Below are 27750 nucleotides of genomic sequence, written 5' to 3' on the forward strand. Positions count from 1 at the left end.
TGATCTTATTAGATCAGAAACATCGAACGAGCAAACGTGGGGAAGCTTAAAACAATCGCGATGACATGTAAGGACGGGGGCTGCGTGTCTTCTCCAAATCGGGACTAATGCAGGCTTACCTCAGCTGCGGATTGGCTTTCCAAGGTTCCAAACTCACCGACTTCCTTTGTCTGGCAGAATGTTAGTCATCATACATTCACCTGGGCAACCTTGGAAGCCCGCTGAAGTGGACATGGTTTCCCCGGGGCCGCTCCAGGGCTGGGCCGTCCGTACCTAGGAAGTGATGTGTAAATGCCGACATTGAACATTTTTGTACTCTACGGTATGAACCATTACGGATCGAAATTTTTCGTCTTGCATTTTAAAATACTTCAGTTGATGGTCACAAGGTAAATTTACTCTTAGATATTGATCCGGCCTACCTAGATAGCCTATTCAACCCTTGTACGGAGTATACATGTAAATACGTGCCAAGAGCGGTGAAAGAGAGTGGCCACCTTCCCCCAGACAACACGTGACTTGTCTCGGAAGAGGCCGCTGCCGCTCCTCCTCTCACCGGGAGCCATAGGTAGCTCAACAGAAAAGTTCGTGAGTTAGAGGCATCTCCTTCCATCCCAACCTTATCCATCTTTGTGCCTTCTCACGTCTGATCTGTGTTGGGCTCTCTTATTTTCTTCATATCAGCGTTAAGAGCCTTTAATTCCCCCATTTTTATAATCGCAACAAGTATTGGGCACCATGGTTGCGTCAGCTATCCGGATGCGCACCCCGAGCGCCATGTTCATGTCTAGAGGTGCGGCCGCTATGCGCCGGCCTCAGGTCTCCTCCAAGCTTCAGGAGGTCATGCAGTATGCTCTCCTGATCTCAATTGTGATTCATGGTTGATTCTAATGATACTTCTATCAGGACCCAAGCGCCTGCACTCTCTGCTCTTTCCCGCTTCTATGCCTCCAAATGTATGCATAGCAATGGACCTTTCTTCCCATTGACGGATCAATTCTGACATATCTATCCACAGCCTTCCCTCCCCACACAATCATCAGCATGCCGGCGCTTTCTCCTACAATGACCGCTGGAAACATTGGCGTGTGGCAGAAGAAGGCCGGAGATGGTCTTCAACCCGGTGATGTTTTGGTCGAGATTGAAACCGACAAGGCACAGATGGACTTCGAGTTCCAGGACGAGGGTGTTCTGGCCAAGGTTCTGAAGGAGAGCGGCGAGAAGGATATCGCTGTTGGCTCGGTAAGAGGCTTCCCGATTTTCTTCGCGGGAATCGATCTAACATGTCTATGTCTAGCCTATTGCCGTTCTTGTTGAGGAGGGTGCCGATGTCTCTGCCTTCGAGTCTTTCACCCTGGCCGATGCCGGTGGGGATAAGGCCGCCCCCGCGGAGAAGAAGGAGGAGCCCAAGAGCGCTGAGCCCGAGACCCCGGCCCCCGCCGAGGAGGCACCCGCCGCGCAGGAACCCGAGACCTCGGACGAGAAGCTTCAACCCAGTCTTGATCGTGAGCCTGCTATCAGCCCCGCTGCTAAGGTTTTGGCTCTCGAGAAGGGTGTGTCTATTAAGGGCCTGAAGGGGACTGGTCGTGGTGGTGTCATTACAAAGGAGGATGTTGAGAAGGCCAAGCCTGCCACCACCGCTGCCGCCGCCGAATCTCCCTTCGAGGAGATCGCCGTCTCTTCCATGCGCAAGACCATTGCCAACCGTCTCAAGCAGTCCATCGCCGAGAACCCACACTATTTCGTCTCTACCACTCTCTCGGTCACCAAGCTGCTGAAGCTCCGCCAGGCCCTGAACGCGTCCGCCGAGGGTCAGTACAAGCTTTCTGTCAATGACTTCCTGGTCAAGGCCTGTGCCGTTGCCCTCCTCAAGGTGCCCCAGGTTAACTCCAGCTGGCGTGAGGAGAACGGCCAGGCCGTTATCCGTCAGCACCACACTGCTGATATCAGCGTCGCTGTCTCTACTCCTTCTGGCTTGATTACCCCCGTTGTCAAGAACGTCCAGGGTCTCGGACTCTCCAGCATCTCCAAGCAGATCAAGGATCTCGGCAAGCGTGCCCGCGAGAACAAGCTCAAGCCCGAGGAGTACCAGGGCGGCACTTTCACCATCTCCAACATGGGCATGAACCCCGCTGTTGAGCGCTTCACTGCTGTCATCAACCCCCCGCAGGCCGGTATCCTGGCTGTTGGCACCACCCGCAAGGTCGCTGTCCCCGTCGAGACCGAGGAGGGCACCGTTACCGAGTGGGACGACCAGATCATCGTGACTGGTAGCTTCGACCACAAGGTGGTTGACGGTGCCGTTGGTGGTGAGTGGATCAAGGAGCTGAAGAAGGTCGTCGAGAACCCTCTGGAGCTTCTGCTGTGAACAGCAAAGCCTCCTTCTTTCGACTTATCTGTAATCTGTATTAAAACACCCTGCCTTCCCCATTAGACCCTTACATAGGTCCCATTTGTTTTTGATCTCTTTAGCAGCTTCCGATCCTCTCAAATTTATTGACTTCTTCCCAATCTTTTGTGTTTTGGCTTTGGCGTTGGAAATTGCAATCTCACATGGTCACGTAGGTGGCTGAGTTGGTAGACCACGATCATTCTTGCCAGGGACCGCAATAAAACCCCAGGAATGCATATTGATTCAACTGATTATTCACTTATTTGGTAGTATTAGTTAGTGCTAGAGACCGCTATGAGATCAACGTCGATGTGGAAATCAGGCCCATGGAACCCTGGCAGTGGGACCAGGTCAATGACGTGATGTCACAACCTCCCCCCAGCTTCCTGGGTATAAAAGCTTCCCTTTCCCCTCGACCTCCTTCTATCCCTCATCCCGTTTTTGGTAAGTCATTGTCCTCTCTGCCTCCTTGATTCGTCTTCTTCTTCCGAGCATTTCGGGTGTTGACTGGAATTCGCCAGAACTACCTCCTTCTAATAACCTCACGCGCAACACCATGTCTTATGCCGACGCAGTTGCGAAGGGCGCCAAGCAGTCGCCTGAGGATGTAAGTGTTTATGACCCTAATTATCAAATTCACCACTGACACATGATAGGCGTGAGTTGTCGATCCACAAATAATCTCATTATATAACTAATATATACTTCAGTCGCGCTCCTCCCGTGGGAGGAGTTTACCATGATCAGTCCGAGAGCACGGCCTCCTTGATCGATGTTGATGGACCCCACATCCAGACTGTGGAGTCTGGGTTCCTCGAGCAAGACGTGCAGACCACAACCCAGGCAGAGCGGATAGAACGCGAAGCCCAGGAGAAGGAGAAGCGCAAGCGTGAGGACGATGAGAAGAAGAAGGCCAAGGCCCGCAAGGTGAAGAGCAGCGGTATCTGTGGAAATACAAGTAACCCTGTCTTCCTTGTCAACGCCGCCATTGCAACCGTTGTTGGCGCAGGTCTGGGCTTCGGTGCCTACAAACAACACGCGCGGGGTACCCTTTCTTGGGAGTTGGTTGGGCTGTCTGCCGGTGCTGTTGGGGTCTTTGGCGCAGTGGACTACTTCGTGAGCAAGTAAGTGGCGCATATATTTCCTGGCTGGTAATTCTGGTCTATACTGGTGATACTAACCACACCGCGCAGGTGGTTCTTGCAGAACAAGTTCCCTCCGAAATAGATGTGTGGCATTCTCTCTCTTTTCTTGGTGTTGCCTAATTGCTTCTTATCTTGATATACCATCCCAGCTCTGTTATGGTTCCGCATTCTGTTTATTTGGCGAGAGTGGTGGTGGAACGAATCGACTGTATCAGTACTCTGACGACGATACAATTTCTCCCGCATCTATAGAATCTATAAACGTAGTGGTAGATCACCTTGTTTGTATGAATTGCAGAGATCAGAGAGTTCCAGGATGTATTTGACTGTAACGCTATATGGAGTACGTAGGACCTAAAAATACCCCAAGAGCTCAATGCCGCAGCTGAATGTATTGTACCTTAAGGCGGTGAACTACGTCAGAATGGGGCCCAAACCAGACCATCTGGCCTCCGGTCGAATCAGTTGACAATCACCTGGTGTCTGTGCACAGAAAGCTGCTAGCTTCGGATCTTGCTGTTGATTTTCTATTTTTTCTACTGTCCTCTGAGCAGCTCCGGTACTCCCGCTTTCCATTTCCATCGGGTATCAACCAAACCACGAGTCCAATCTATACGGGGCACTCGCCGCATTAACAACATGGTATGTTACAGATGTCCCTATTGGATTTGCCCAACTGACATGAGTAGAACTCACTATTTAACTCTGCTTTAAAGCAGTCATCATCTATTCGCCGCGATTTGGACAGCTTCGCACAGTCACCAACGACCTCCTCACCCGCGTTGCAAGGTGCGCTTCCCACACCGATTCTTTGTAGCACAATATATTGACCCCAACGCTCTAGGACAACTTGCAGCCTCCTTAGCATCACTATCCCGGACCGTTGACGACTACTCATCACTTTCCAAGAAGGAATTGATTCCCGAGAAACAACAAAAGGCATTCGACCGAATTAAGAACTTTCGAAATGAGCTCACAGACTACCGAACGCAATTCGATCGACTTCGCAAAGAACGCGAGGATGCAGTAGGTTTCCCATACTTCTTCGTGGTGTCATTCCGATACTAACACATCGCCAGCAATCGGTAACTAACCGCAATGAACTTCTCGGCCGTCGCCCACACCATGCTGCAACACCAGAAAACCCTTATGCACAATCCTCACTCCCACAAACGACCTCTGCCTTCGCACCCTCGTCCTCTAGCCTCAGCTTCGGCGCTAGCCCCGCGGACTACAGTCGCGAAACCCATGCACTACGAGAGCAGTCCTTCTTCTCCAATACACACAACCAACTTGACGAATTCCTGGACCGCGGAAGAGCGGTCCTCGCCGATTTAGGACAGCAGCGTGAAGTACTTAAGGGCACGCAACGGCGACTATATAGCGTCGCGAACACGCTTGGTGTGAGCGGCGACACCATCCGGAGGGTGGAGCGGCGTGCGCGTCAAGATAAGTGGATTTTCTGGGGCGGAGTGGTGGTTTTCCTCTTATTCTGCTGGGCTGTGCTACACTTTTTACGATAGGAACCTACCTTTGTGTTCCTGGTTCCTATTTGAGTGCGAAGCTTCTCGGTCTGTCCATCCTGGGAGGGTCTGGTCTTGTATCTTGTATTTCATCAGCGCCGGCGTTTGGTCTTTGCAATTGATGTCGTTCTTGCCGGTGTCTATTTTTAGCCGAGAATACCTAGGATCTGTACATATGTCAAGATATATATCTCTCTCTTACCTGGGTTGTTGTTCCCTGTCGTTACCTAGGTATGGGTCCGTGACTTAAAATATGTAACCAAACCCGCATGCGTCCTAGGTCTCTAGCAGGTAGCTCAGCCTGGGGTTACCTAGGGAGCCTAGAGCCCTGCATATTGTCTTCTGCCTACCTAGGTAGGTATGTAGGTATGCCTCATCATTCTTGGAGTTCCCTACATCCAGAGTAAGAAGCGAAGTTCGCAACGGGCCAGACTTTGTGTGACCAGCCATCCCTGCCATTGTATAGAGGCCGGTCCCCTCTAGCAATTGGATGTTGCCAACCCTCGTCAAGCTGGTAGTGAAAGGCAATCCGCGAACGTATTCTCGGATCCCAATTAGGCACATACCTGAAGAGGATTGCCGAGCTAGGCAAGATGTCGCGATCCCACATGCAGACAAGCACTACATCATAGGCTCAGGTTGGGGAAGAACAGCCATTGAGAACCCAAAAGATGTGGAAACTCGACTAGAAAGAGCATTGACCCCAAAAAACAATCTAATCAATCACAAAATCAGAAGAAAAGGAAGCGAAAAGCGCGAAAAAGAGCCCATTAGACCGAGGAGCACGGGGAGCTCGGAAACTGTTGTGGAGCCACCGGGCCCAATCTCTTTCACCGGAATCTCCCCTTCTCCTTCTTCTTTCTTTCTCACATCTCTCCATCACAATCATGTTTGCCGCTCGTCGTACTGCCAACCTCTTCCAGAAGCGTGCCTTCTCGGCCTCCGCTATCAATGTGCGTGATCTACTTGCCTCTCTTCCACAAATGCTAACTTCCCCAGGCCTCCAAGGTCGCCGTTCTCGGCGCTGCCGGTGGTATTGGCCAGCCTCTGTCCCTGCTGCTGAAGCTCAACCCCCGTGTCTCTGAGCTCGCCCTCTACGATATCCGCGGTGGACCCGGTATGATGCCAATGACTCCAAGCCGAGTAAAGCACATTGCTGACTCTGTTTAGGTGTCGCTGCTGATCTCAGCCACATCAACACCAACAGCACCGTCACTGGTTACACCCCCGATGCTTCCGGTCTCCGTGACTGCCTCGAGAACTCCGAGATCATCCTTATCCCCGCTGGTGTTCCCCGCAAGCCCGGTATGACCCGTGATGACCTTTTCAACACCAACGCCTCTATTGTCCGCGACCTCGCCAAGGCCGCCGCCGAGGCCGCCCCTAAGGCCCACGTCCTGGTCATTGCCAACCCCGTAAGCAGGAATCGCACTCTCGCAATTGGGAAATTTTACTAATCATTTGAGTATGAAGGTCAACTCCACCGTCCCCATTGTCGCTGAGGTCTACAAGGCCCGCGGTGTTTACGACCCCAAGCGCCTGTTCGGTGTCACCACCCTTGACGTCGTCCGTGCCTCCCGCTTCATCTCCCAGGTCCAGGGCACCAACCCCTCCGGCGAGGCCGTCCCCGTCGTTGGTGGTCACTCCGGTGTGACCATCGTTCCCCTGCTCTCGCAGTCCAACCACTCTTCCATCGCCGGTGAGGCCCGCGATGCTCTCGTCAACCGCATCCAGTTCGGTGGTGATGAGGTCGTCAAGGCCAAGGACGGTGCCGGTTCCGCCACCCTCTCCATGGCCATGGCCGGTGCCCGCTTCGCCGAGTCTCTGCTCCGCGCCGCCCAGGGCGAGAAGGGTGTCATTGAGCCCACCTTCGTCGACTCCCCTCTCTACAAGGACCAGGGTATCGACTTCTTCGCTTCCCGCGTCGAGCTCGGCCCCAACGGTGTTGAGACCATCAACCCCGTTGGCGAGATCAGCGAGTACGAGCAGGGTCTCCTCGATGCCTGCCTCGCTGACCTGAAGAAGAACATCCAGAAGGGTGTTGACTTCGTCAAGGCCAACCCTTAAAATGTTTCATGTACAACCACCCATGTCGCGTCATGGCTTTTGTTTAAGTAATAATGAAAGTGTATGACCATGTTCTTTACTAGATCGATATCCATTTTAATCCATACATCGATCCATCCTAATCCTCCGACCCTGAATTGTAACTGTAATCATTTTCAACCCCATATCAAGCATTGACACTGCCTAAAACCCTTCGCCTCGTATCCGTAATGCAAGAGAATCGAGACATAATTGAGTAGCCTGCATCTTGAGATGAGTCGAAGAAAAACTGGACAAAAAGCGAAGGAAAAAAAAAACCTAGCAAGTCAAATATCAGTTCCACACCGATACCCTAGTAAGCACCCAAATTTCCCGAAATGATCATAAGTCCCGATATATCAAGTATAGCTTCGCATGGCGTCTAGGTATCCAGTTCCGCCACGGAGGTCCTGGTCGAATGTCTCGGCTACCTCCAACACTCGCTTGATATGCTCCATGGACAGAGGCGAGCTCTCATTGACTGCCAGAGCTTGCGCGGTGCGGACGGAGTTTTTGATCTGCGTAGTAGAGATTAGGGATGCTATCAATTTTGTAGAAAATGTAAAGGAAACGGGGGGAGAAAAAAAGAATAGACACAAGGCACGTACCTGTCGTCCATTCAGGGTATGCCTGGAAAGCATATCATAATCCTCCTCAGAGAACGAAGCAATCCGCACACCCTCAATGGCACGCACACGCTCTAAGAACATCTTCCAAATACTCCTCTTTGCCTTGGATGTGAGATCGCCGTAGCGCAAGGCAACGTGGATGCGCGACTGGAAGGCATCATCAAAGGTCTCAACACGATTGGTAGTTAGGAACAAGATACCCTGGAAGTATTCCAGCAGACGGAGGAATATGCTAACGAGGGCATTGCGGTGGATATCATGGATAGTGCGCTTCTCGAGGAAGACATCAGCTTCATCAAGGAGCAGCACTGCGCCCCAGGAGTGCGCAATATCCAAGATCTTGTTCAGCTCAGCCTCGAGTGTCCGGGAATCTGTTCCGAGTTCACCAGCGCTGACCATATACAATGGACGACGGAGTAGCTCGGCGATGCCTTCTGCCGTCAGAGTCTTACCAGTACCCGGTGGGCCATGTAGCACGGCAACAAGTCCCTTGCCCTTGCCCTGGATAACATCGTCGATATTCTCCGCGGCGTGGAAGGTATGCGACTCAACGAGGGCCTTAACGATAGACTTTTGGTTCGATGGGAGGACGAGCGAGCCAAAAGCTTCCTTATCCCATTCGATATCGCTGATACCGGAGATGGTGAACTCGAGCCAAAGCTTCTCGCTAAAGGCGAAGCCTAGAACAACTGGAGACGCAACAAGCAATTCCTCCTCGGTGAATTCACGCTCCTTAGTATCAGCGGCACCTTCAATGCGGTCGATCTTCTCCTTCTCAATCTCCACGCCATTCTCGTCAATCTCAACCTCCACTACACGTGGACAGCCCTCTGCATCCTCGATGACCTTGTACATCGTCCGCGGGGTATCGGAGGAGCCACCGTGCTCAGAGTCCGAGTCCGATCCACCACAGCAGCAGCCATCGCTATCATCATCGTCACCATCGCTAAGCCCCAGATCTTCCATGTCTACCAGGTCCGGGTCCTTGGGACGGACAGTGGAGATGGGATAGTTAGGGTTAATGCGTCGGTGAATAGCCGGGTCGATCATGACGCGGCCGTTGATGTTGACCTTGATGACGAAAGAGCGCTTCTTCTTGTAGAAGGCCATACCCTTGTGGAAGCGGTAGTTCATACCTCGCAAGGCGACGAAGCGCTTGCCACGTTCGATAAGACGGGCACGCAAGGCCTCGGCATCACGATGGTATTTCAGTGGGTAGCAGGCCAGACTGGTGATTTTACGGGCACCCTTGAAGGCTTCGACTTCGGCGGACATAGAACCAAAGCCATAGTCCTTGCCATCGTACTCAAGGTAGCGGCCGTCGACACTGTACCACTGGCCCTTCATGAAGGAGGACTCCTTGACGGCGTACTCGATCTTGAAGGCGCGTGGCTCGTCTGAGCTGCCATATGTGGGAGTGTAGGCGATAGTGTTAGGCTTATACAGGGCCCACAGCAGATCAAACGTGATAGTGTTAGCTTCAAGCAATGGGTATAGAGTCTTTTTGATGTCTGCATAGTCGGTGTCGAGGTATTTGACCAGGACCTTCAAGTGGGCAGCTTTGGCAGCGGCAGACTTCCTGGCCTTTTTCTTTTTCTCGTTGCGTGATTGTTTCTTCAGATCCTTCATAGACTGCCGAGTCTCCTCCAGATACAGGAACAGCATATTGGGATCGACGACAGCCGGCTCCTGGACGAGACTGACGCCTTTGACGCCATCCATGATCTTGGCGAGGGCATCACGCAGATATTTGCTCTTGATATCGACAACGGTCTCAATATACTTATTTTCCCAATTGAACTTGCGCCGGACATTGAAGATGTATTGATCCCATTCGTCGGCATCGGGGTCATCCACAGTCTCGGTGAGTTTGTACTTGTGGATGGTGGTGTCCCATACTATAAAACGAAGTCAGTCAAGGGACCATTGCTCCACCGAATAGAAAAGAGGAAAGGGGCAACAAGCAACAAGCAACAAGCAACAAGCAAAAAAAAGCACAAACTCACATTGATCTACACGCTTATAAGCCACTTTCGATGCCGGCTTCTTCTTCTTAGACCGCTTCTCGCGGCGAGTTTCCCCCAACGGATCGCTCGCCGCCAGATCGTCAGTCGCTAGTTCGCGCAGCTTCTTCGCACGTTTCTTGCTCAGTTTCAGCTTGGAGACCAATTTCCTCAATGCTTTATCGTCGATCTCATCCTCGGAGTCGGTAGAGGCCTCCGACTCCGACTCAGAGGAAGAGTCCGAATCCGAATCCGATATCTCATCGACGGCCTTGCGCGACCGTTGCTTCTTCTTCTTGCGACGTTTCCTGTCCTTCAGTGCACGTCTAGCACGCGCTTTTCGTAGACGATGTCGCTTGCGTTTGTCGGTATCGGACTCGCTCTCTGTAGAATCGGATTCTTCCTCGGAGTCGGCATCGCTGTCGGAGTTGGAAGAAGAGGAAGAATCAGAAGAGCTATCTGTATCATCGGCCCTTTTTTTGCTCTTCTTTTTCTTCTTGTCCTGGTGCTTTTTGCAGAGTTTCGAAGGCGCCTCCGGAGCGGGGGTGACGGCGTCTTTGACTTCTTGGGTATTGGGCTGGGCAGAGCCATTCAGGTTCTCTGGAGGAGCCACCTCATCTTTCACCTCGGTGGTAGCAGTAGTGTCTGCCATGATGCTGGTGTAGTATACCTAGTATACCTAGTATACCAGTATACCCAAGGAGATGCGAGAGATAAGCAAAGTTAAAGATATAGGGGAAAGAGCAAGAGACCGATTTAAATAGCCCAAGAACAGAACAGAAGCAAGACAAACCCGAGACAGAGAAATGCAAAGAAGAAAGAGAATGGCGATGTGGGTGAGACGCTTTTTATGAAGTGCCCATCACGACGACGCAGGCTGCAGGCTGCAGCTCCAGACCAAAGCCAATCAGTCGCCCCCACGATGCATGGCTGAGCTGTCCCTGTTACGGTGATTCCTGCCATTGGCAATGTAGCCTAGGTAGCCTAGGTATCCTAGGTAGGTGTAGACAGGTATGAACAGGTGTAATCTAGCTGTACTGGGGTCCTGGAGAATCTTTGATACATGCGGCTCAGTTGCACACCGTGGTGGTAAGAAGACATCCCAGCTCTTTATGTGTCTCAAATCATTCTCTATCTGGCTTGACTTTGTTTGAGATGTCTGAGATGTCTGAGATGCCTAAGATGTCTGGGAATTCTGTTAGACACTCTACTTCTCCCTAGCCCTGGAAGCCCCTGATCCGCCAATCCGCACTTCATATTAAGCGCCAAGATTCATGACGCTGTAACAGTGAGACCTGCTGTAGTAATACCGTGGAGATACCCAGGTACTCTGAACAGCACAAGTAGCGGATGTTGAGGGATATGGCATGCAATGTGTGATCGCCTGTGCTTAGGTATCGACGATCTAGGCATGGACTGCTCAGGGACCTGGCTCCACGAAACATGTATCTTGTTAAGTGCTACGGGATGTGAATTATTCCTTCTATGACAGGGAAAGTGCTGAGCCCCATATATGGATTTCCACTGTCGTATGTTAAATGGAGGCCTTGAAATATCGCGATATCAAATGCTCCCGGGCCCATGTTAGGGCTGGACTCGTCGCCCACCTCGCCCGGGACTTTGAGTATGTCGGCGACGACATCGTCAGTAGCACTCGCCGTTTCGGCGTCAAGTTCTCTGGTAGCTAAAATTGTAGAAGACCTTGAAATGTTTTTATCCTCGTGGTCTCCCAACTTTCCAACAGTAAATTGAAGCTTTGGGACTATGGCAAGGCGACGCACGGTCAGAAGGAGCTCCATGCCAGAGCTGAGGTCGCAAGCATCGCGAGAGCTTAGTCGCACACCGTTTGTCGCCGATGAGTCGCCATCTGTCGCCGATGAGTCGTCGTCAGTCGGTACCAGGACGCTGGATCAAGCAACCCCCGTTCCGCGACGGCGACACGCGATCGCGCAACCATCAACAGGGTCCCATTCTCTCGACCATTCACGCGATTCGTTTGCTGATCCTTTTACCCCCGTTCCTTCTTCATCTGCCAACTCTCTGCCTTCTCTTTCTCACTCTTTTGAGACCGCTTCTCCTTCAGAGTCCTTTCCTCCAACTCCCCGCACTCTCGACACATTTTTCAGTTCTAGGCCATATTCCTGTCTCACCCCTGACAGAAGTGACACTGACAGCAGTGACACTGACAGCAGCGACACTGACAGCAGCGATACTGACAGCAGCGATACTGACAGCAGTGAGCCTGCTTTGATTGTGCCCCCCAATACTCCTGTGGATCTGGAGAACTCGCCTTCGGCGTCCAGCTCTGGTCCTCTTCCAGAGTACCCCAGTCTTTTGACACGTCGAAGAGACTGTCAACTTCAACATCTCTCTTGGAGATTGAACCTTTCTGTGCTCTCATCTGTGTTATTCCCCAATACACATTCGACAGCCCAAGAAGCCCCTCTTGATCCAGTAGCTGTTCATCAAGCCAGCCCCCTTGGTGAACGCACCCATCGGAGAGAGGGCACTAGCGAGTCATCTTCATCTCTCAATACCCATTTGGCCCAAGAAGCCCTTCTTGATTCAGTCAGTCGTCTCGAGCAGATCAGTCTCCGTGACCGACAAGAGAATACGAGCGACTCATCTTCCTCATCTCCAAGAACTCCTTTGAGATACCCAGGAGCTCCTCTTCCTGAGAACCATCGTCTTCGTCGACCCATTTCTCGCGGTCGAAGCTCCCATCGGAGACAGCGCAGTACCGAATCAATCTCCTCATCTCCCAATAATCGTCCAAGAAATCAAAGAACTCCAATTCGTCGATACCCTTCTCGTGGTCGAAGTCCTCCGCGTGGTCGAAGCCTTCCACGAGATCAAGTCACTCTGCGTTCTCAAAGCACTCAGGAACGAGTCACTGCCAGATCAGCTTTTTAATTCGTCTCCCATATGCGTTTGAACTTCGAAGGATCTCCTCTTGATCGAGGTATTCCTCTTCTTCGAGGGACTCATGAACGCACTCTTGGTCGCGCCCAGTCACCTCGCCAGAGCCTCATTGTTCGATTGAGATACCGGAGAAGCCTTGTTGTGGTTCTAAGATACCGAAGAGATTGTAGTCAGCGCAGTTCTCGTTCTCAATCAAATCCTCCTCGTACACCACGGGCTTCGCAACCTGCTCAAGGCAGTGCGTCCATCTAGCCGCAGTACCTTGTTTCAAATCATCGCAATCATGTCTTCTCAGAGTTCTACCCCCGATATCACCCAATCCCCTTCATCCGATCTGGGTATGAATGTTAGAGTCCACTCCGCAGGCTCACCTCCCATAGTCATGCCTCTTCAAACCAAACTTGTTCCCAGCAAGAGGCGACGTGAGGTGACCCCAGATTCCCACTCCCTCCCTTCTACTGTCAGCTCTGCTGAGCCTCCATCGAATATCTCTGTCAGCACCGAATATCCTTCATCCCCTGTTGCTGCTGTCGAGGAATTATCCCATATCACCTCGAATCAGCCGCAAGCTACTGCCAGCCCGTCCGATGATTCTTCACCTGATTCCGACAAAAAACTCACTGATATGCGCCCCCTTCATCCTAGTGCGTCCGGAACTTCACCACATAATCCTCTGAGACCCTCAACGGACCCTGTTTGGTCATTTCAATCCGCCGGAGTCTCAGGTTCTTCCTCACCCGGGGTCACTTATTCCGAAGAATATCATGACTGGACCACCGACCCAATGGGTATGTACACATATGAGGAGTATGCGCGTATCCTGGCGTCTGAACAACTTATCCCGCGTGAACTGGCCAGTTTCTATACCGAAAATCGTGCTCATAGGCTGACCGAAGAAGAAGAATTGGTTCCCGTTTCAACTAGTGAGATCGACGACATTTTTGCTGCGATGGATGACGCCAATGCAGTAATGGAGGCATTCCGGCCTCCTGAACTTCCCATCGTGGCAATCGGCTCTGCCGGTCCACCTCGACCTTGTTCACCTCCAGCTCCTCTGCCTCAGCATCCCCCAGCTCGAAGAGAACGCAGTCAACCTCCTCTTATTCAAGCAATTAACTTTCAGCCCGTTGCTGCTCAGACTGCCACTTCTGCTCCCCTTCAAGCTGTCTCTCACACTCCTCGGGAAATTTCAACCCCCAGCAACGTAAGTCAATGCTGAATACGCATATCTCCGAGAAGCACATCAAACACATGAATAATAATCTAACATATGGCTCAGGCCCCGGATGAGACTATGCAATCAACGAAGCAAGCAAGTCAATATCTAACCTCGAAACTAGCTAGCCAGAGCTTGGCCAAGAGACATATCCCGAGTCTAGAGCCATTCACCGCTGCCCCAGCCGCAACTCCAGCTTCGAGCCGTCTCCAGAGCGCCTCATCCAGCACCCAGGCCGCAAGCGCCGAACCATCATCTCGCCGAGACTCGAAAAAGAAAGCCAAGACGGAGATAGCTACCCCTCCGTCTGCAGTCGCTATTTCCCCACGCCACCTGCGAAGCTCCGGCGTCAAGCCCAGTCCCATCATCAGGAAGGGCAAGGGCAACCCGACACCGGTCTCATGGGAGGCCGCCAGCACGGCGGACAAGATGATGTCGCAGATGAAGGACGTTGCAGTGACCACGGCGATGTCATGGGCTGACATCGCGGTGAGATGGAACAAACACCGGGATGCGGATGCTGAAGAGATGACCTGGCGGGCACTTGGCAAGCGATACGGTCGGATGAAGAAACGGATTGGCGTGTGGCCCGGTTTTGATGTAAGGATCTACTTTCCCGTTGGATGAACCTCATTTTCAGATGCCTTCCCGGGTATATCTGAGAATGCGAGGGCTGTCGTATTTGAATTGATTGCTAATATTACAATAGGATGCCCTTCTGGAAGCTGTGCAGGCATATTCGGAGTTGACCACCGAGGCCTTTGGGGAGATTGCTGTGGAGTTGTCGGCAGAGTTTGGCTGGAAGATTGGCCCCCTGGTTTGCGAGGTCCGGTACGATGACCTCAAAAAGCTGGGCAAGGTGGATGTGAAGGGAAAGGGGAGATCCCAGCGAAAGTAGGGGACTGCCCTTGGAAGTGAGATGGATTGGATAGCGAGGTGAGACGGCATCCTTTCCTGTTGGTGCGCAGTTCGAAGCTTTGTATCAGGCCAGTTGATCGGGCCCTGACAGCATGCCATATGTGAGGTTTACATGTTGGGGAGTGCACAACAAACAGGCCAAAAGCAAAAAGAGAAAAAAAAAAACAAATGAAACAATTGTAAGATTTACATATATCCCTGCAGAGGAGGTACCCCGTATATGTGATAACGATGTAAATGGAATTGCTCGACAAGACCCGAGACAGGATATCAATTCCTTGCAAACAGAAACGCCCCTATATCGCCGACCCATTCACCGGTGTCATACAATCATAAGTAAAGGAATAGTAAAAGATCGAAGCTAAAGAACAGTCAGTTCTCGTCTACCACTACTACGAAAACTCATCCCTGTTCCTGGGACATTGGAACTCCAATCCGACGAGGACGAGTCACCACGACCCCGAGAACCACCAGTACTGGTGCTAGCACCGATACTGATGCCGGCCGTAGTGAGAGAGTCTGCATCGTCGATAACAGGAGGACCGCCGACCATCACAGGTCGGATCTTGGCGCCAACGAAGCCGCGCCGATCACGGCCTGTGCGACCGCGGCCGAGCCAATTGTGTTTGAGAGCTTTGCTGAGAATCTCGATCCGTTCCTGGGCAGGGTCATCAGTTTGCACGCTTGCCAGGACGCTGACGCATTGCAGCATGCGGCCAACGGTTTCTGTGATGACGTGAGAGGAATCCATGGAGTTTCCGCGGTGGATGATAGTGGGCCTTTGGTTGGAGGCTGGAGGCGATGCGACAGACTGGAAGAACAGGGGATCCGGATTGGAAGATGTGTTTGAGGCAGCGCGGCTGCGAGAATCACTGCTTCTTGGGCGTGGATGACCAGCCAGGGCGCTTATGCCGTCAGAGGAGTAGCTGTCGGCGACATTGCTGAGAAAGGTGGAGGATTGCGAGTTAAAGCTACCAAAGCCGGCGTCGAGCGATGCTGCAGTGCCAGGACGACCTCCAGTGCCAGTGCTCTTGGCCGTAACGCTGAGTGTTGGAAATCCGGTATTGATGGAGTCCAAGCTCAACCGTGAGAAAGTTGCTTTGAGAGTATCGTAGCGGTTCAGGATGATGCAGTCACGGAAGGCAATCAAGACTAAATTTCGCACATCCAGTGTTCCAGCGACAGGTAGTACAGCCCAAAATTCACCCGCTTCTCGACTAGTCATCAAGGATCCACAGCCCTTGAACTCTAGGTCTAAGGGAAGAAAGACGGCTTGAATGAAGGGCAAAATGGTTCCAAATACCAGCAGCCATATTTGAACCAGATGAGGGACCAGCTTTTCATCTGGGACACCCAAGAGGGAGCTAAGATTCAGAGTTGCAAACCCAGTCTGCAGGAGCTCTTGTAAGTCCGTGATAACAGAAGTAGGGGACCTCTTCAGCACGCAACGCTGCAAATGGACGAGGACCAATTTGTTGAGATCCTCAATGGCAATGCGGACGTCTTCCCCATCGAAGATGACCAGCAACTTCGCCTTCAAGAAGTCCCACGCATCCTCTGGGGTCATATTATTCAACCCAAACCCTTGCAATGTCTCCCGAAGAATAGATTCAGGGAATGTCCCCGAGCTACCAACCGAAGACGGGCCTGGAAAGCCGCCGGTTGTCGTTGGTCCTCCAGTATTATTGGTTAGCCATTCCATCTGATCCGACTCGGCGAGCGCTTTCTCCTCCTTCTTTTTCTCACGTAGTGCTCGACCGCCATGTAGAAGATCTAATCCACTGACGGACTTGCCGAACGTTGCACCAGGAGCCGGAGACGCAGGGCTCGTAAAAGAGTAGAGAGATTTCGGGGCATTGGGGTCTGCTGGACGAGAATTACTCGAAGCCGATGATAGAGGTAGATTGAAATGATCATCGACACGGTCTTTGAGTTTTAGCTTCTGCCTTGACAAAAAATGGTGCTTGTGCTTGTCTTTGTCTTTATCCTTATCTTTTTCTTTCTCTGGGGCCCCTGGTCGATCTGCGGGGACCACTGTGCTCACAGAAGCATTGGACAAATTGTACATCGACGAGTTGTTCGAAGATAAGTCTAATGTTGGAGTTGAGCCGCTGACCATACGCGATAACCCACTGATCTTGCTTGGGGAGGGAAGACCACGGTCCTTGGCGAGATCTTTGTCCCTGCTGATTCCGATGTGTTTTGGTTTCGAGAAGAGTTTCTTCTTCTTCTGTTTCTCGGGCTGTTGTTCTACTGGCTGAGCACCGGCTCGTGGAAAGACCACATTCGCAGCTGTTGTGGCCACATTCCCTGGTGCAGGCTGAGGGGGTTGGGGCGAAGGTTGATTGACACGTAATGGAGCAGGCAAAAGAGGAGGCGAGGCGCTTCCACTGCGTCGCGGCCGTGAACTATCCTCATTTGGGGTAATGGCGCTCTGTTGCCTTTTTGTCTGCTGCATTGCTGTCTGGGCGGCAATGCGGGAGGCCGATACGGTGGGAACCTGGTCGGAGGAGGCTGTCGGCAGGGAAGGCTCAAAGAAACCCTGCGAGTGATGGCGAGATCGATGCCGGGACAGCTCGACAGAGGAGCCCCGGCCAGAGGGCCTTCGGCCTGTGGGGTTCGGCATAGGGTGGTGAGGTGAAGTGGCCGAGCGTGGTTGTGGAGGGAAGTAACTCCCGGGAGGTAGTTGAGTATTGATCGGAGTAATAGGAGCAGCGGAGACGGTGGTCACATTGGAGGGGGCGTCACTACCGGAAGATCCGGGGCGAACCAATTCGTCTTCATCGGAGTCGTCTTCCTCTTCGTCATCAGACGGAGGTCGGGGGTAACGAGGGGGATAGGCGGGCACTCGCTGACGCCCAGGCGAGTTGGGGGATCGGAGGGTAGGATTCATAATAAATAGTCCATGCCCTCTGTCTTTCTCTTTAGGCAGTGTCCTTTAGGCGCGAAGTATCGGTGCCTACTCCGTACGTTACAAACAAAAGCCACACCGGTCGCCGATCCCTGCCACTCCGGTGTGGATTCACGATGACAACGCTATCTGGCAGAATATCAGATCTACCTTGCGGAGACCGGGGTAGGCTTTACGATATTGGTCTGGACTCGGAGATCTTGAATGGCTGTACGGTCTCTATGCAATGTTATCCCCTTCTCCTTATGTTGGTCTTTGCACTTGTGTTTAACGGCCATGGAGGATGGTTCTTCCCCTCTTATTTCCACGGCTGTCATATTATATCCATGGAGGCTCATGCGACCTAGGCATTGTCTCACATTCACCGAGGAGCCTCGGGAAAATGCTACAGTGTGATCGTAGGAGTAAAGACGTATCTAGGTATGTATACTTGCATATGTAAACATGACCATGCCCTACTCTGTCGAGGTCTAGGAACAACGAGTCAAGATGAGATCACCTGGGCAGCCCTCTGGACGTCCCGGCGGTAAGAAAGGCGGTAAGAAAGGCGGGATTCGCAAACACAGTAGCCATTCCTTTCTCTGCCACCTTCACTGTCCCCCGCCATACAACTTCCGATTAATTTCAAAATGGCCTCCAACACTGTCAGTCTGAGCGCAGTCTACACCGCTCCTCAAGCCACCGAAACTTTTGAACATGTGATCTCAACCACGACCGGCACCTTAGCAGCTAAGCAAGCCCACCTGTCAGCATTGCAGGCGCTCGTACCCAAACTGCAGGACGAGATCAACGTCTTCCTTACGCAGCGTATGGAAGAAGACAAGAAGGCGCAGGGCCAGCTTTCAGCTCAGGAGGCCAAGGAGGAGGAGAACTATGGGGAGGAGGTGATAGAGGAGGATGCATGAGTGCATGATCATGATGTATCTTGAAATTGGCGGATGCTATGGGTATCAAAATCGCTGGGATAGCCTCCGTCGACGCAAACAAGCCAACAGAAAAGGGGTACCCCGAGCTGAAAACAAAAAGACGAAAAACAAAGCCATAAACGACACCTAAGAACAAAAACGATCCCGCGAATGCATATGCAGCTTGAGGGCAGACTCCCTACCCAGCTCGAATACTCGGTATTCGATTTGCACACCCTAGATGAACTACAGTATTACTGGGGTCATGTCAGCGGTGAACCCAAAAACAAAGAAAATGAATCGGAAATAACTTACTCGGGGAAAACATTGATCACACTCCCGCCCAACCGCTTATGACAGACGCCACAAATCCGCTCCTCGGTGACTGTGATGTAGCGAGCCCGCGTGCCTCCACCACGAACACCCTCGCCAAGAGCGAGCTGGGCCTGGATTTGCATGTCCCGTGCTTTTCGGAGGTTTGCCACGATGCGTGCTTCATTAAAAACCGAGTTTGCGGCACGCATGCGGCCCTTGAAATAAAATTCCAGTTTCTCCACAGCTTGTTTGTCTGGTATGAGTTTCAAAGCGGCATCAGCTGGGAGCCGCGAGCCATGCTTGGCTAGCAAGTCAATCGCGGGATCATTCTGCGCCTCGTAGCCGTGGGGTGGGGAGAGATAGAGGGAAAGGAGGGTGAGATAAATGGTGTCTTCTTCTTCGCCCTTTTCAGCGAGGTGGATCTGGTTACAATATCTTTCGGGGGTTAGCCAATGCTGCTTTCGATACAATGACAAATCACTCACTCTTCTGCTTTCCCGTGGTCCTCGAGTTTGAAGACGTAGATCTCGAGTGCCTGCCGGTGCTGGCCCATTTTGCTAAAGAGAATAGCCCGAGCTTCGAAAAAGTTGGGATCTTCTATGTGTCAGTATGGCATTCAGGTGTATGAAGCACGCGCAACGTACCCTCTCGATCGAGCCGATCTAACATCTTTGCTGGAGAGTACTGCTCGCTCTCTTTCAACATTGTCAAGAACTTGTTTTTCCATTCCCCTTGCTCGTTGTTGGACGTCAGTTGATCTAGATATAAGATGAGTAGTTGCTGGTGTATGTCAGGAGTCATGTCGTTCCATTCATGAATGACATGCTCAAGGTACTGAATAGCGAGCGCAATGTCGATTTTCTCCAGGAATGAGAGGACTCGCGGACGGGGTAGCGTTTCGGCGTTCTCTGTGTCGGTCACAAAAATCTCCATTCCCAATTCGTGATTGGCACGAAGTGGCCATTCTCCGAACTCGATCACCAGATCTATTTGATCTGGAGGTAGGTTTTGAAGATAAGCGACTGTGCGTGTTGGTCCACTCAAAGGACCATTGTCTGTCTGTCCAAAGCGCTGTAGCAATCCAAGTGCTTGGCGATGCAATTTCTTGCCATAGAGAAAATCAATGAGATCGTTGTATCTACCAGTTTCTTCCAGTCTCTCCATTACCACTTCTGGGTCACAGAAGTTGGCAATGCGGAAAAGAGACCCAGCTAGCGATGGAGTGGCAAACATGTGTGCACGGAACAATGTGGTGTCAACCAACCGTGCCTTGGCGCGAATTTGTGTGGCAAACTCGTCGGCAGATGGGAAATCCAGCAGCTTGAGAACGGAATCGCTTGCCTCGTCTGTGGCGCCGACTGGTGCAGAAGCTTTGAGAGACCCGTCGGGGTTAAGGAAGCGTTGAAAGCGCCGGCGAACATCTGCCAGGTATCCCTGTAGCTCGCGGACGGCAATTCGAAGTCCTGTAATTAGTTAGCATGAGTTTAAAAAGTAATATGAGGTTACTGTACCCTTCTCATCCCCAAGGATACTACTAGCCTCGCTTCCTTCGTCAGGCTTTCGCACAGAAGACCTGCTAGAGGCCGCATGTGTGGATGCTTGCCCGGCTGCAACATCCTCGGACGAACCATCACTCTGAGACCCATTCGCCTTTCCATTCAGAATTTCATGTTCTGGGACCGTAGAGAGATCGCCCGCAATCAACCGAGGATAAAGGCGAATGACACTCTCGGGAGGTGCAGAGACTTCAGTAAAAAGATCCAAGGAATCCCGATACCTGTTCATAGCAAACAAACTCTGCGCCTTTTCCAATCTTGTCGCACGCAATCGGCCAGGCTTGTCCCGTAGAAGAGCATCCTCCAGCATCCCAAGCAAGCTGATGGCCTCATCCAGATAGCCCCCTTCAATCAAAGCATCGATTTGGGTGTCATAGCTCAGGGCTTCCATGCGCCAGATGGTGCGATCACTTGCTACAAGGAATCCTTTCCCGGCATGAGCAAGACTGATATTGGGTTGCGGGATGTGCAGTATACTGGCCGACTGTAGCGGAATAGATTGCAATAGTGATAAGGTCTCTGGGTTCCGTACTTCCAGAACACCCTTGGATGAGTCGTGCAAAGCCAGCAGAAACGGGTACGAGTACCCAAGCTCCACCGGCGCATGACTCCAAGGAACCTGCTTCCGACCGAGAGGCTGACCATCGACATCAATGAAATTCGTGTGGATATCCTTAGCCAAAAGAATCTGACCTTCACGGAGTCTCGTCGCAAGCGGCCGCGGGACCATACCCCCCATACCAATATAGCTCATGCTCGCAGCGCCGACACTCGTGAAGCGGCCCGATTCCTCGATGCTTCCTGGCCCAGCCAGGTCCACGAACTGTCCGCTCTCAATATTAACCATGACAAAGCTCGAGCTCAGCCCAACTACTAGCCGAGTAGCAGCAACCCAGGTGAGAGTCTTGACCCCACTGACCAAGCTCAACTCAGCAGTATCCCTTTCCAGCTCCATATCACGCCATGCCCACATGAGGATCTTCCGCTTAACGGCCACAGCCAGACGAGACAAAATTGCTGGCACATTTGTATCGGGATCATTAACGACATTTGACGTAATGGCAAAGGCGGAAGCGCCCTTTGTTTGAGCGAGCTGTTCAACCAGTTCGTAAGACTGGGCATCATGTAGCGAAACATAGCCGCCAGCAAGAGAAACCAACACATTAGCTTCCTTAATTAATGCGAGCTGCTCAATCTTGTATCGGGAGAATTTCTCCAGTTCGCGGAGAAGCTCCGTCTTGCCCTCGTCGGTGACGCGGTAAATGCGGAGGTTGCCATTGTTCAGGCCGGCGAGGAGGCGATCGCCATAGGCTAGAACTGAGTCGATTCGCGACTTGTCACGCGGCTTCAGCTCCACGAGCGGCCGCGCAGTAAATGCTGATAACATGGGCGAGTTGTCTTCAATTCTTTCCGCTGGAGGATCGAGGAACGCTGTTGCTTGGGCTCTCCGCATGACGTCCGAAGCTGAGTCAGGGATGAGTCAGCAAATCATCCGGCCGGGGCCCCGGGGGCCCGGGGCAGCAGTACGGGGGAGGCAATGGGATCTTGGTTTATCTTGTCTCTCGGAGACATTTGCAGGACTATGCTTTGTGTAGAACGTTATCTCACGGTCAGTGTTCGTCTTTGGTGGGTTATAATAAGTAAGTAGACGTTGTCGGGTTGTTTCCGGAGGGCTCTATGCTGTGCTTATTGTCTGAAGCAAGACTTTCCGAAGATGCATTAAATATTACATGATTCCCACGCAAGGAGCATGGTTTGAAGTGGAGATTGATTGAAGTATGTAGCGTATAAGCAAATAAAACCCATGTTTTTGGTATCTGAATCTCTCATGCACTCCGAATTTCCGATCACATCCAGGTGACGCCACGCCGATGCAGATCAACCCATCCCTAATGTTTAGTCTCTACCTTTGCTGCCTCCGTGGGGAATTCTTGGTGCCTCGCCGAAGTACCCTTCCCACGCCAGGTAGAGACAGCGGGGATGTCAGCCTTGAAGCGCTGTTCTTCAGTGCCATATGCGCGAGGCGTGAGTTTGATCAGAGTGTGCAAAGGCACCTCCATCCAGGGACTCTGTTCCTGGGGCACATTCATGAAGTAAGCGTAGATGCAGCGAAGGACAGCTTGGTGAGTCACGATTATGACATTCTCACTGCGCTCCAACTCCATGATGATAGGTTCGAGACGGATGACGACGTCACGGTAGGACTCGCCGCCGCGGTAGCGGTAGTTGTATTTGTCTTCGTCGCGGGCGGCAAAATCCTCTGGGTATTTCTCGGCGATTTGCTCGTAGGTCAGGCCATCGCAGACGCCCGAGTCCAGCTCATCCAGGGCCTTCCACTCCAGCTTTTCGTAACCAGTCTCTGCCTTCAAGTGTCGAGCGCTCTGTATGGTACGGCTCAATGTTGAGGTCCAGATTACGATCTTGGTGTTATCTGGGATCCCAGACTTGCGCATAAGTTCAGGGAGTGCGCGAGCATAAGCCTCACCACGCTCGGAGATATTGGAGTCACCTCCAATGCGACCGGTCAGGTTGAACTCAGATTCACCGTGCTATGTTTGTTAGATGCGTTTTTCCTTTCCCGCGCCTTTGGTATCCACTTACCCGAGACAGCCAAATCGAACGAGGCTTGATGTGAAGATTCTGGATATAATAGACGAGACGACTGGAAAGATAATCCTTGATCTGGTTTATGATGACCGTGGATCCCACGTTGATGAGTTTCACATAGGTGTAATGCTTCTCGTTATCATCGATGGTCTCATAGACCTTCTCATAGTTGCGAATGCGATTGCGGAAATCAAGAGCAGCCACTTCAGGGTCTTGACCCTTGTAATCTGGAGATGTCGTCTTGACCTCTTTGATATTGGTCATGATCAGGTCTTCATCGTCACAGATCGACTCAACGAAGAGAGCCTCAATATTAGCCTCGTGGCATTTCTCATAGATCCATTGACGACGCTCCTTGGTAGAGTTAGTCGCGTCCAGGATTGCCACAACACCTTTGCCAGTATTGAACCACTGAAGCATGTCAGACATAGCGGCCTCAGCCGCAGCTCGGCGCATTCGCTCGCCTTCTTCATTGTGTGGATCGAAGAAGGTTGCCTGAGGCTGGGGAGTGTTGAATCGGCGATAGCTGCCAACATTGAAGACACGCGCAGGGATCCCGACCCACCCCAGGTAGCGCATGGCTGCCATGAGTCAGTCTCACACGCTTCATCCCGAATGGCTGTTTCACTTACCCTTGCCGGCGATGAGACTCTTGCCTCGGGCCGGGAGGCCCACCATGACGACGCATATCTTCGACTCGTCGGACTGCGCCGCAAAGTTAATAGCTGACATTGTGGCAATGGAGGTTTGGGCGAATATGTTGCAGGGAGGTGAGAAATCAAAGAAAAAAAACCAGGGAAAAAAAAATCAGAAGACAAGATTAAAAGGCACACGGGTTTGTAGAGATGCCCGTGAAAGTACTTGCACCATGTTCTACTTTGATCGCATTATAGGCCAAAGGATTGAAACACAACCATACTTCACTCCACAACCGGTCACAGGATGATTCCAGCGCTGAAGTGCATCTATAATGTCCCAACTTGGCATAGCCCATATACAAGGTCCTGTTGGGCCTCGGTAGAGTACCCCGCGAACAATATCAAAGGGCAGAAACAAAAAGATATCCGACTTACACTGGCAACAAACACCTTATGCTGCTGTTGGCTGCGGACCACGCTTTTTGAGGCCATTTGGACGATCGATGTTATATGAAGAAGCAATACGGGAATCTCGGGAAGATTAGGGGGTAATTCCGGAACGACAAGCGAAGCTCAACCCAACATGGGGGTCTGGGCTTAAGAAGATCGGGCGGAATAACCTGCAGGGATCTTATTCCAGAATTCTTTTCAAAGACGAAAGTCTCAAAAAGACAAAATAAAATCACGAGAGTCAAGATTCAGGGAGGCGCTTAATGCGGTGAGTCTGGATTCCCCACTAAACGTCATCCTCCTTGACAATAGGAGAATCCACTTGCACGTACTCCCTACTCCCTACGGTGTTTCGCTTGTACAAAGGGGGTTGGGACTAGTCTTGCTTTTTTTGGCTGGCTTGGGTTTCCTGGCTTTCGGTATAGATCAAGCCTGTAAGAGTGTCCATGTTAGACTCATATCTATTCCGTACACTCTGCAACCACCCTGGAAGTTCGGACTGATGACTACATCTGGTTTTATACGAGCGCTTATACCCGGGCTTACTACCTACATGTAGGTACGTACAAGGGATACATGGGGCTTATAGCTCTCAGTCAGTATGTATATATCTTGACAAAATCAATTTGGGCGGCTTCAATGTATTAAACCCACTCTAATCAGGGCGGGGGACAGTCTCAAAGCATCAATCCCTCAGGTGGCGATGGGAGATGGAACCTCGGGTTGATTGGGCAGTTGAAACCGCTACAGGACTGAGGTAGACCAGAGTGATTTCCCTGGTAGCTGGTAGCTGGGCTGAGCCAGATCTAGGTATGATCGTGGGATGGTATCTCCCCCGGTGGAGAAGGAGAATCTCCCATACTACTGCAGATGCCGGGGAGTTGAATAGCTCAATCCATAGTCGTAGAGCCCACCTAAACACCCATCTGCCATTGGAAGAGAGTCGTAAACGGAAAAGGACATGGCAAGAGAATTAAATATGCAATTGTGTAGTTCTTTTTCAGGTATCATAGCTCATGCAATGCGACACGTCCTATCATTAATAATCCTTATTTTTCAAATGTAGCTTGCCCATATTAGACATTTGCTTCGGGTTCCTTGGGACCACGAGCAAATTGAACACGCAAGGGACCACCCCATGGCCCTTCCCGACCATTCAGCGTCTGCATGGCTCGCTGAGCCTCCTCGGGAGTACCCACGTCGACGAATAGATAATAGTGCTCGCCAGGATCGAACCGCTTAGCCGGGTGAGGGGTGAAGAGCTTGCTGACATTCTCACTGCAACCACTGTTAGCATTGATCACGCGACAGAGCCCCAAGCCACCCAAACTTACACTTTGAAACTCTTGAAGAAAACCTCAATGTTGCTCTGCACCATTGCATGGTCAGTCACTCGCGGCAAGCCACCGACATAGACGCGGCTGCTTGAGTCACTGTTAACCTTAGCGAAACTAGGTTTTTCTTGCTGGCGCCATCGATCAATGCGGAACGGCGAAGGCGGGTTCTGAATGCGTTCCTGGGACTTTGCGACACCCGGCTTAATCTTGACGGGACGACCCAACATATCGCGGCCATCGAGCTCAGTCATGGCACGCTCGGCATCCTCCTTGTTCTGCAAATCGACGAAGCAGTAAGATGGGTTTCGGCCGGTAAAAGGGTCAATGGCAATATCTATGCGCTCGCTATTTGGATTCAGTTGGCGACAATTCACAGCTGGCCATAGTTCAGGTTCAAGTGGTGCAGGCATACATCGGGAACTTGGCCGCTATGAACAGCGCCTCCACATCCTCCGTCTTGGCCGTGTAGGGCATGTTGCCCACGTATAAGCGGCGGCCATCGTTGATCGCCTGGGGCACGTGCGCTCCGGGTCGGCTGAAGGCTGCGCGGGAGGTATTGGTTGGATTGGGACTGGCGCTTGGGCTAGCATTTGTGTGCGATGGTGTCGCGGGACTGTCAACCTTCATCCGCCAATTGGGGGAGTTGAAGGCCCGGCCATCGGTGCGAACATTGACGAAGGGAGATTTGGTGGGAGCTGTAGATATAGATATTAGTCGAGACTCTTTTGGGTGGTTTTTAGGACGATCTCACTCTGCTGCTCCTCCGGTCGGGGGCTTTCTGCATCGGCCATTCTTGAGAAAGGGAAAGCAAAAATTAGAACACAAGCTCTTGTATAAATAGGTCCAACAATTCAATAATTGCAGAAGAGAATTTGGGGATTGTAAATTGCATCTGCCACTTTTTTTTTGTTTGATGCAAACAGTGCAAAGCGCTCTCCACTCGGGACTATTTAGTCTTCATTTTTTCTGCGGATTCTTTCTCTTGTTTTCATCTTTGACGCCTTGGTCCGAATGCCAAACTTCTTTCATTAACCTGGAACCTAAGGGTGGGAGGGTGGGATAGGCAAGCCAGATCAAACAGGATGAAGTCTTGCTCGGCTACACCTTTCTGGGTACGGGTCACTCTCCAAGAGATACCTAGAGTCCCAGACCACCTTCAAAGCTGTCCCCGATCTGATACCTAGGTGTTCATTGCAATTACTGAATGGCTACACGCTTTCATTGATGGGACAGCTTTACTATTGATTATGTGAGTGCTAATTGTTTTTTCCCCCTCCCCTTCTCTTATGATGAAGCAACTTTTCAACACAGACCTGTTCTTAACTATCATGTGGATTAAAATTGTATCAATACTATCTGACAGAGCCTTCTGGACTTTATTTCTCTTGTTGAGTTTCAGCGATCATTGCTAATATGGTTCAAAGACCTTTTTACAGATTGTTGAGTCCTCATCTCTATAGAACTAGACTGTTGTCCAGCAAATTAGCATCAAATGATATCAATGACCAATGTATATCCTCCTCCTATTGTGTATTTTGCTTTTAAATGTACGTAAAATTATGTGTTCTCGATATCATTCGGCTCAGCCCAGAGAAGACGTTGTTTTGGCATGGTATAGAGCAATCTCATTCATGTATACCGTCCAAGGCTCATGGCAGATAAACGTGACAAAAGAAATGGAGGGTATCTACAACCGCTCTATACACCTTTACCCCAATCAACAAAACGCCGATGAAAGCAACAATTTAAAATAGACCATACGTTAATGTGTACAGAAGAGATAGCGGCTATTCGCTGTTTGGCGTATCTCTCCAGCTAGTGTTAGCTTGGTGGCGCATAGTAAACAATTCCCACAGGTGATACAGAAGCCCACGTTACAAGAGATCGAAAGGAAAAACAGGAATAGCTTATAAAACGCCACAGTAATGAATTTATCACCAGAAATCCAATCCGCATAGAAATCTAAAAGCATCAGGGATCTTGATTTGTCTGTCCAGTGAGCAAACCAATAGTCGATATTGTTCTATTCTGTATCTAGTTTATTGACCCCAAAATCGACAACAGCTAATCTCATCCTGCATTAGTCTCATAAGCGTCTTCCCTGCAGGGTTGCACCATATTGTGACCAAGATTAGATCCATGATCCATCCAGGGATGTGTGGAAGCGGAGCCCATAAACACCTGGGCTAACTTTAGAA

General features: G+C 51.3%; 12 protein-coding genes across 12 annotated transcripts; 6 read left to right on the forward strand and 6 right to left on the reverse strand.

Moving 5' to 3' along the window:
- Nucleotides 1-738: 738 nt before the first annotated feature.
- Nucleotides 739-2368, forward strand: N7457_001989 (putative pyruvate dehydrogenase complex, dihydrolipoamide acetyltransferase component; the record flags this gene model as incomplete). The annotated part of the gene is made up of 4 exons (XM_057173035.1): nt 739-848; nt 907-956; nt 1019-1242; nt 1298-2368. The coding sequence occupies 4 exons, from the start codon at nt 739-741 to the stop codon at nt 2366-2368; spliced, it is 1455 nt and encodes a 484-aa protein (XP_057033186.1).
- Nucleotides 2369-2948: 580 nt separating this feature from the next.
- On the forward strand, nt 2949-3619 carry N7457_001990 (uncharacterized protein; the record flags this gene model as incomplete). The annotated part of the gene is made up of 4 exons (XM_057173036.1): nt 2949-3005; nt 3049-3050; nt 3103-3516; nt 3586-3619. 4 exons carry the CDS (start codon nt 2949-2951, stop codon nt 3617-3619), a joined length of 507 nt encoding a protein of 168 aa, XP_057033187.1.
- A 557-nt stretch (nt 3620-4176) lies between these two features.
- N7457_001991 (golgi SNAP receptor complex member 2 family protein) lies at nt 4177-5060 on the forward strand (the record flags this gene model as incomplete). The annotated part of the gene is made up of 4 exons (XM_057173037.1): nt 4177-4179; nt 4227-4326; nt 4382-4563; nt 4617-5060. 4 exons carry the CDS (start codon nt 4177-4179, stop codon nt 5058-5060), a joined length of 729 nt encoding a protein of 242 aa, XP_057033188.1.
- Nucleotides 5061-5947: 887 nt separating this feature from the next.
- Nucleotides 5948-7127, forward strand: N7457_001992 (malate dehydrogenase; the record flags this gene model as incomplete). The annotated part of the gene is made up of 4 exons (XM_057173038.1): nt 5948-6013; nt 6060-6177; nt 6231-6475; nt 6534-7127. The coding sequence occupies 4 exons, from the start codon at nt 5948-5950 to the stop codon at nt 7125-7127; spliced, it is 1023 nt and encodes a 340-aa protein (XP_057033189.1).
- Nucleotides 7128-7504: 377 nt separating this feature from the next.
- N7457_001993 (ATP-binding protein) lies at nt 7505-10429 on the reverse strand (the record flags this gene model as incomplete). Its single annotated transcript, XM_057173039.1, has 3 exons — nt 7505-7663; nt 7754-9672; nt 9781-10429. The coding sequence occupies 3 exons, from the start codon at nt 10427-10429 to the stop codon at nt 7505-7507; spliced, it is 2727 nt and encodes a 908-aa protein (XP_057033190.1).
- Nucleotides 10430-11237: 808 nt separating this feature from the next.
- N7457_001994 (uncharacterized protein) lies at nt 11238-13028 on the reverse strand (the record flags this gene model as incomplete). Its single annotated transcript, XM_057173040.1, has 6 exons — nt 11238-11644; nt 12010-12220; nt 12270-12336; nt 12393-12618; nt 12826-12947; nt 13015-13028. 6 exons carry the CDS (start codon nt 13026-13028, stop codon nt 11238-11240), a joined length of 1047 nt encoding a protein of 348 aa, XP_057033191.1.
- A 53-nt stretch (nt 13029-13081) lies between these two features.
- Nucleotides 13082-14813, forward strand: N7457_001995 (uncharacterized protein; the record flags this gene model as incomplete). The annotated part of the gene is made up of 3 exons (XM_057173041.1): nt 13082-13903; nt 13979-14515; nt 14625-14813. 3 exons carry the CDS (start codon nt 13082-13084, stop codon nt 14811-14813), a joined length of 1548 nt encoding a protein of 515 aa, XP_057033192.1.
- Nucleotides 14814-15194: 381 nt separating this feature from the next.
- On the reverse strand, nt 15195-17726 carry N7457_001996 (uncharacterized protein; the record flags this gene model as incomplete). The annotated part of the gene is made up of 1 exon (XM_057173042.1): nt 15195-17726. The coding sequence occupies one exon, from the start codon at nt 17724-17726 to the stop codon at nt 15195-15197; it is 2532 nt and encodes an 843-aa protein (XP_057033193.1).
- A 647-nt stretch (nt 17727-18373) lies between these two features.
- N7457_001997 (uncharacterized protein) lies at nt 18374-18649 on the forward strand (the record flags this gene model as incomplete). Its single annotated transcript, XM_057173043.1, has 1 exon — nt 18374-18649. One exon carries the CDS (start codon nt 18374-18376, stop codon nt 18647-18649), a length of 276 nt encoding a protein of 91 aa, XP_057033194.1.
- A 199-nt stretch (nt 18650-18848) lies between these two features.
- On the reverse strand, nt 18849-21973 carry N7457_001998 (putative vacuolar morphogenesis protein AvaB; the record flags this gene model as incomplete). The annotated part of the gene is made up of 5 exons (XM_057173044.1): nt 18849-18906; nt 18965-19399; nt 19450-19561; nt 19609-20427; nt 20476-21973. The coding sequence occupies 5 exons, from the start codon at nt 21971-21973 to the stop codon at nt 18849-18851; spliced, it is 2922 nt and encodes a 973-aa protein (XP_057033195.1).
- A 436-nt stretch (nt 21974-22409) lies between these two features.
- Nucleotides 22410-24257, reverse strand: N7457_001999 (bifunctional nucleoside/nucleotide kinase/histidine phosphatase family protein; the record flags this gene model as incomplete). The annotated part of the gene is made up of 4 exons (XM_057173045.1): nt 22410-23069; nt 23122-23708; nt 23760-23832; nt 24201-24257. 4 exons carry the CDS (start codon nt 24255-24257, stop codon nt 22410-22412), a joined length of 1377 nt encoding a protein of 458 aa, XP_057033196.1.
- Nucleotides 24258-25291: 1034 nt separating this feature from the next.
- Nucleotides 25292-26343, reverse strand: N7457_002000 (Nucleotide-binding alpha-beta plait; the record flags this gene model as incomplete). Its single annotated transcript, XM_057173046.1, has 4 exons — nt 25292-25493; nt 25550-25897; nt 25965-26247; nt 26304-26343. The coding sequence occupies 4 exons, from the start codon at nt 26341-26343 to the stop codon at nt 25292-25294; spliced, it is 873 nt and encodes a 290-aa protein (XP_057033197.1).
- Nucleotides 26344-27750: the final 1407 nt, after the last annotated feature.

The sequence above is a fragment of the Penicillium paradoxum genome, assembly GCF_028828445.1.
Source record: "Penicillium paradoxum strain IBT 22861 chromosome Unknown utg000003l_segment0_segment0, whole genome shotgun sequence".
Lineage (NCBI taxonomy): Eukaryota > Fungi > Ascomycota > Eurotiomycetes > Eurotiales > Aspergillaceae > Penicillium > Penicillium paradoxum.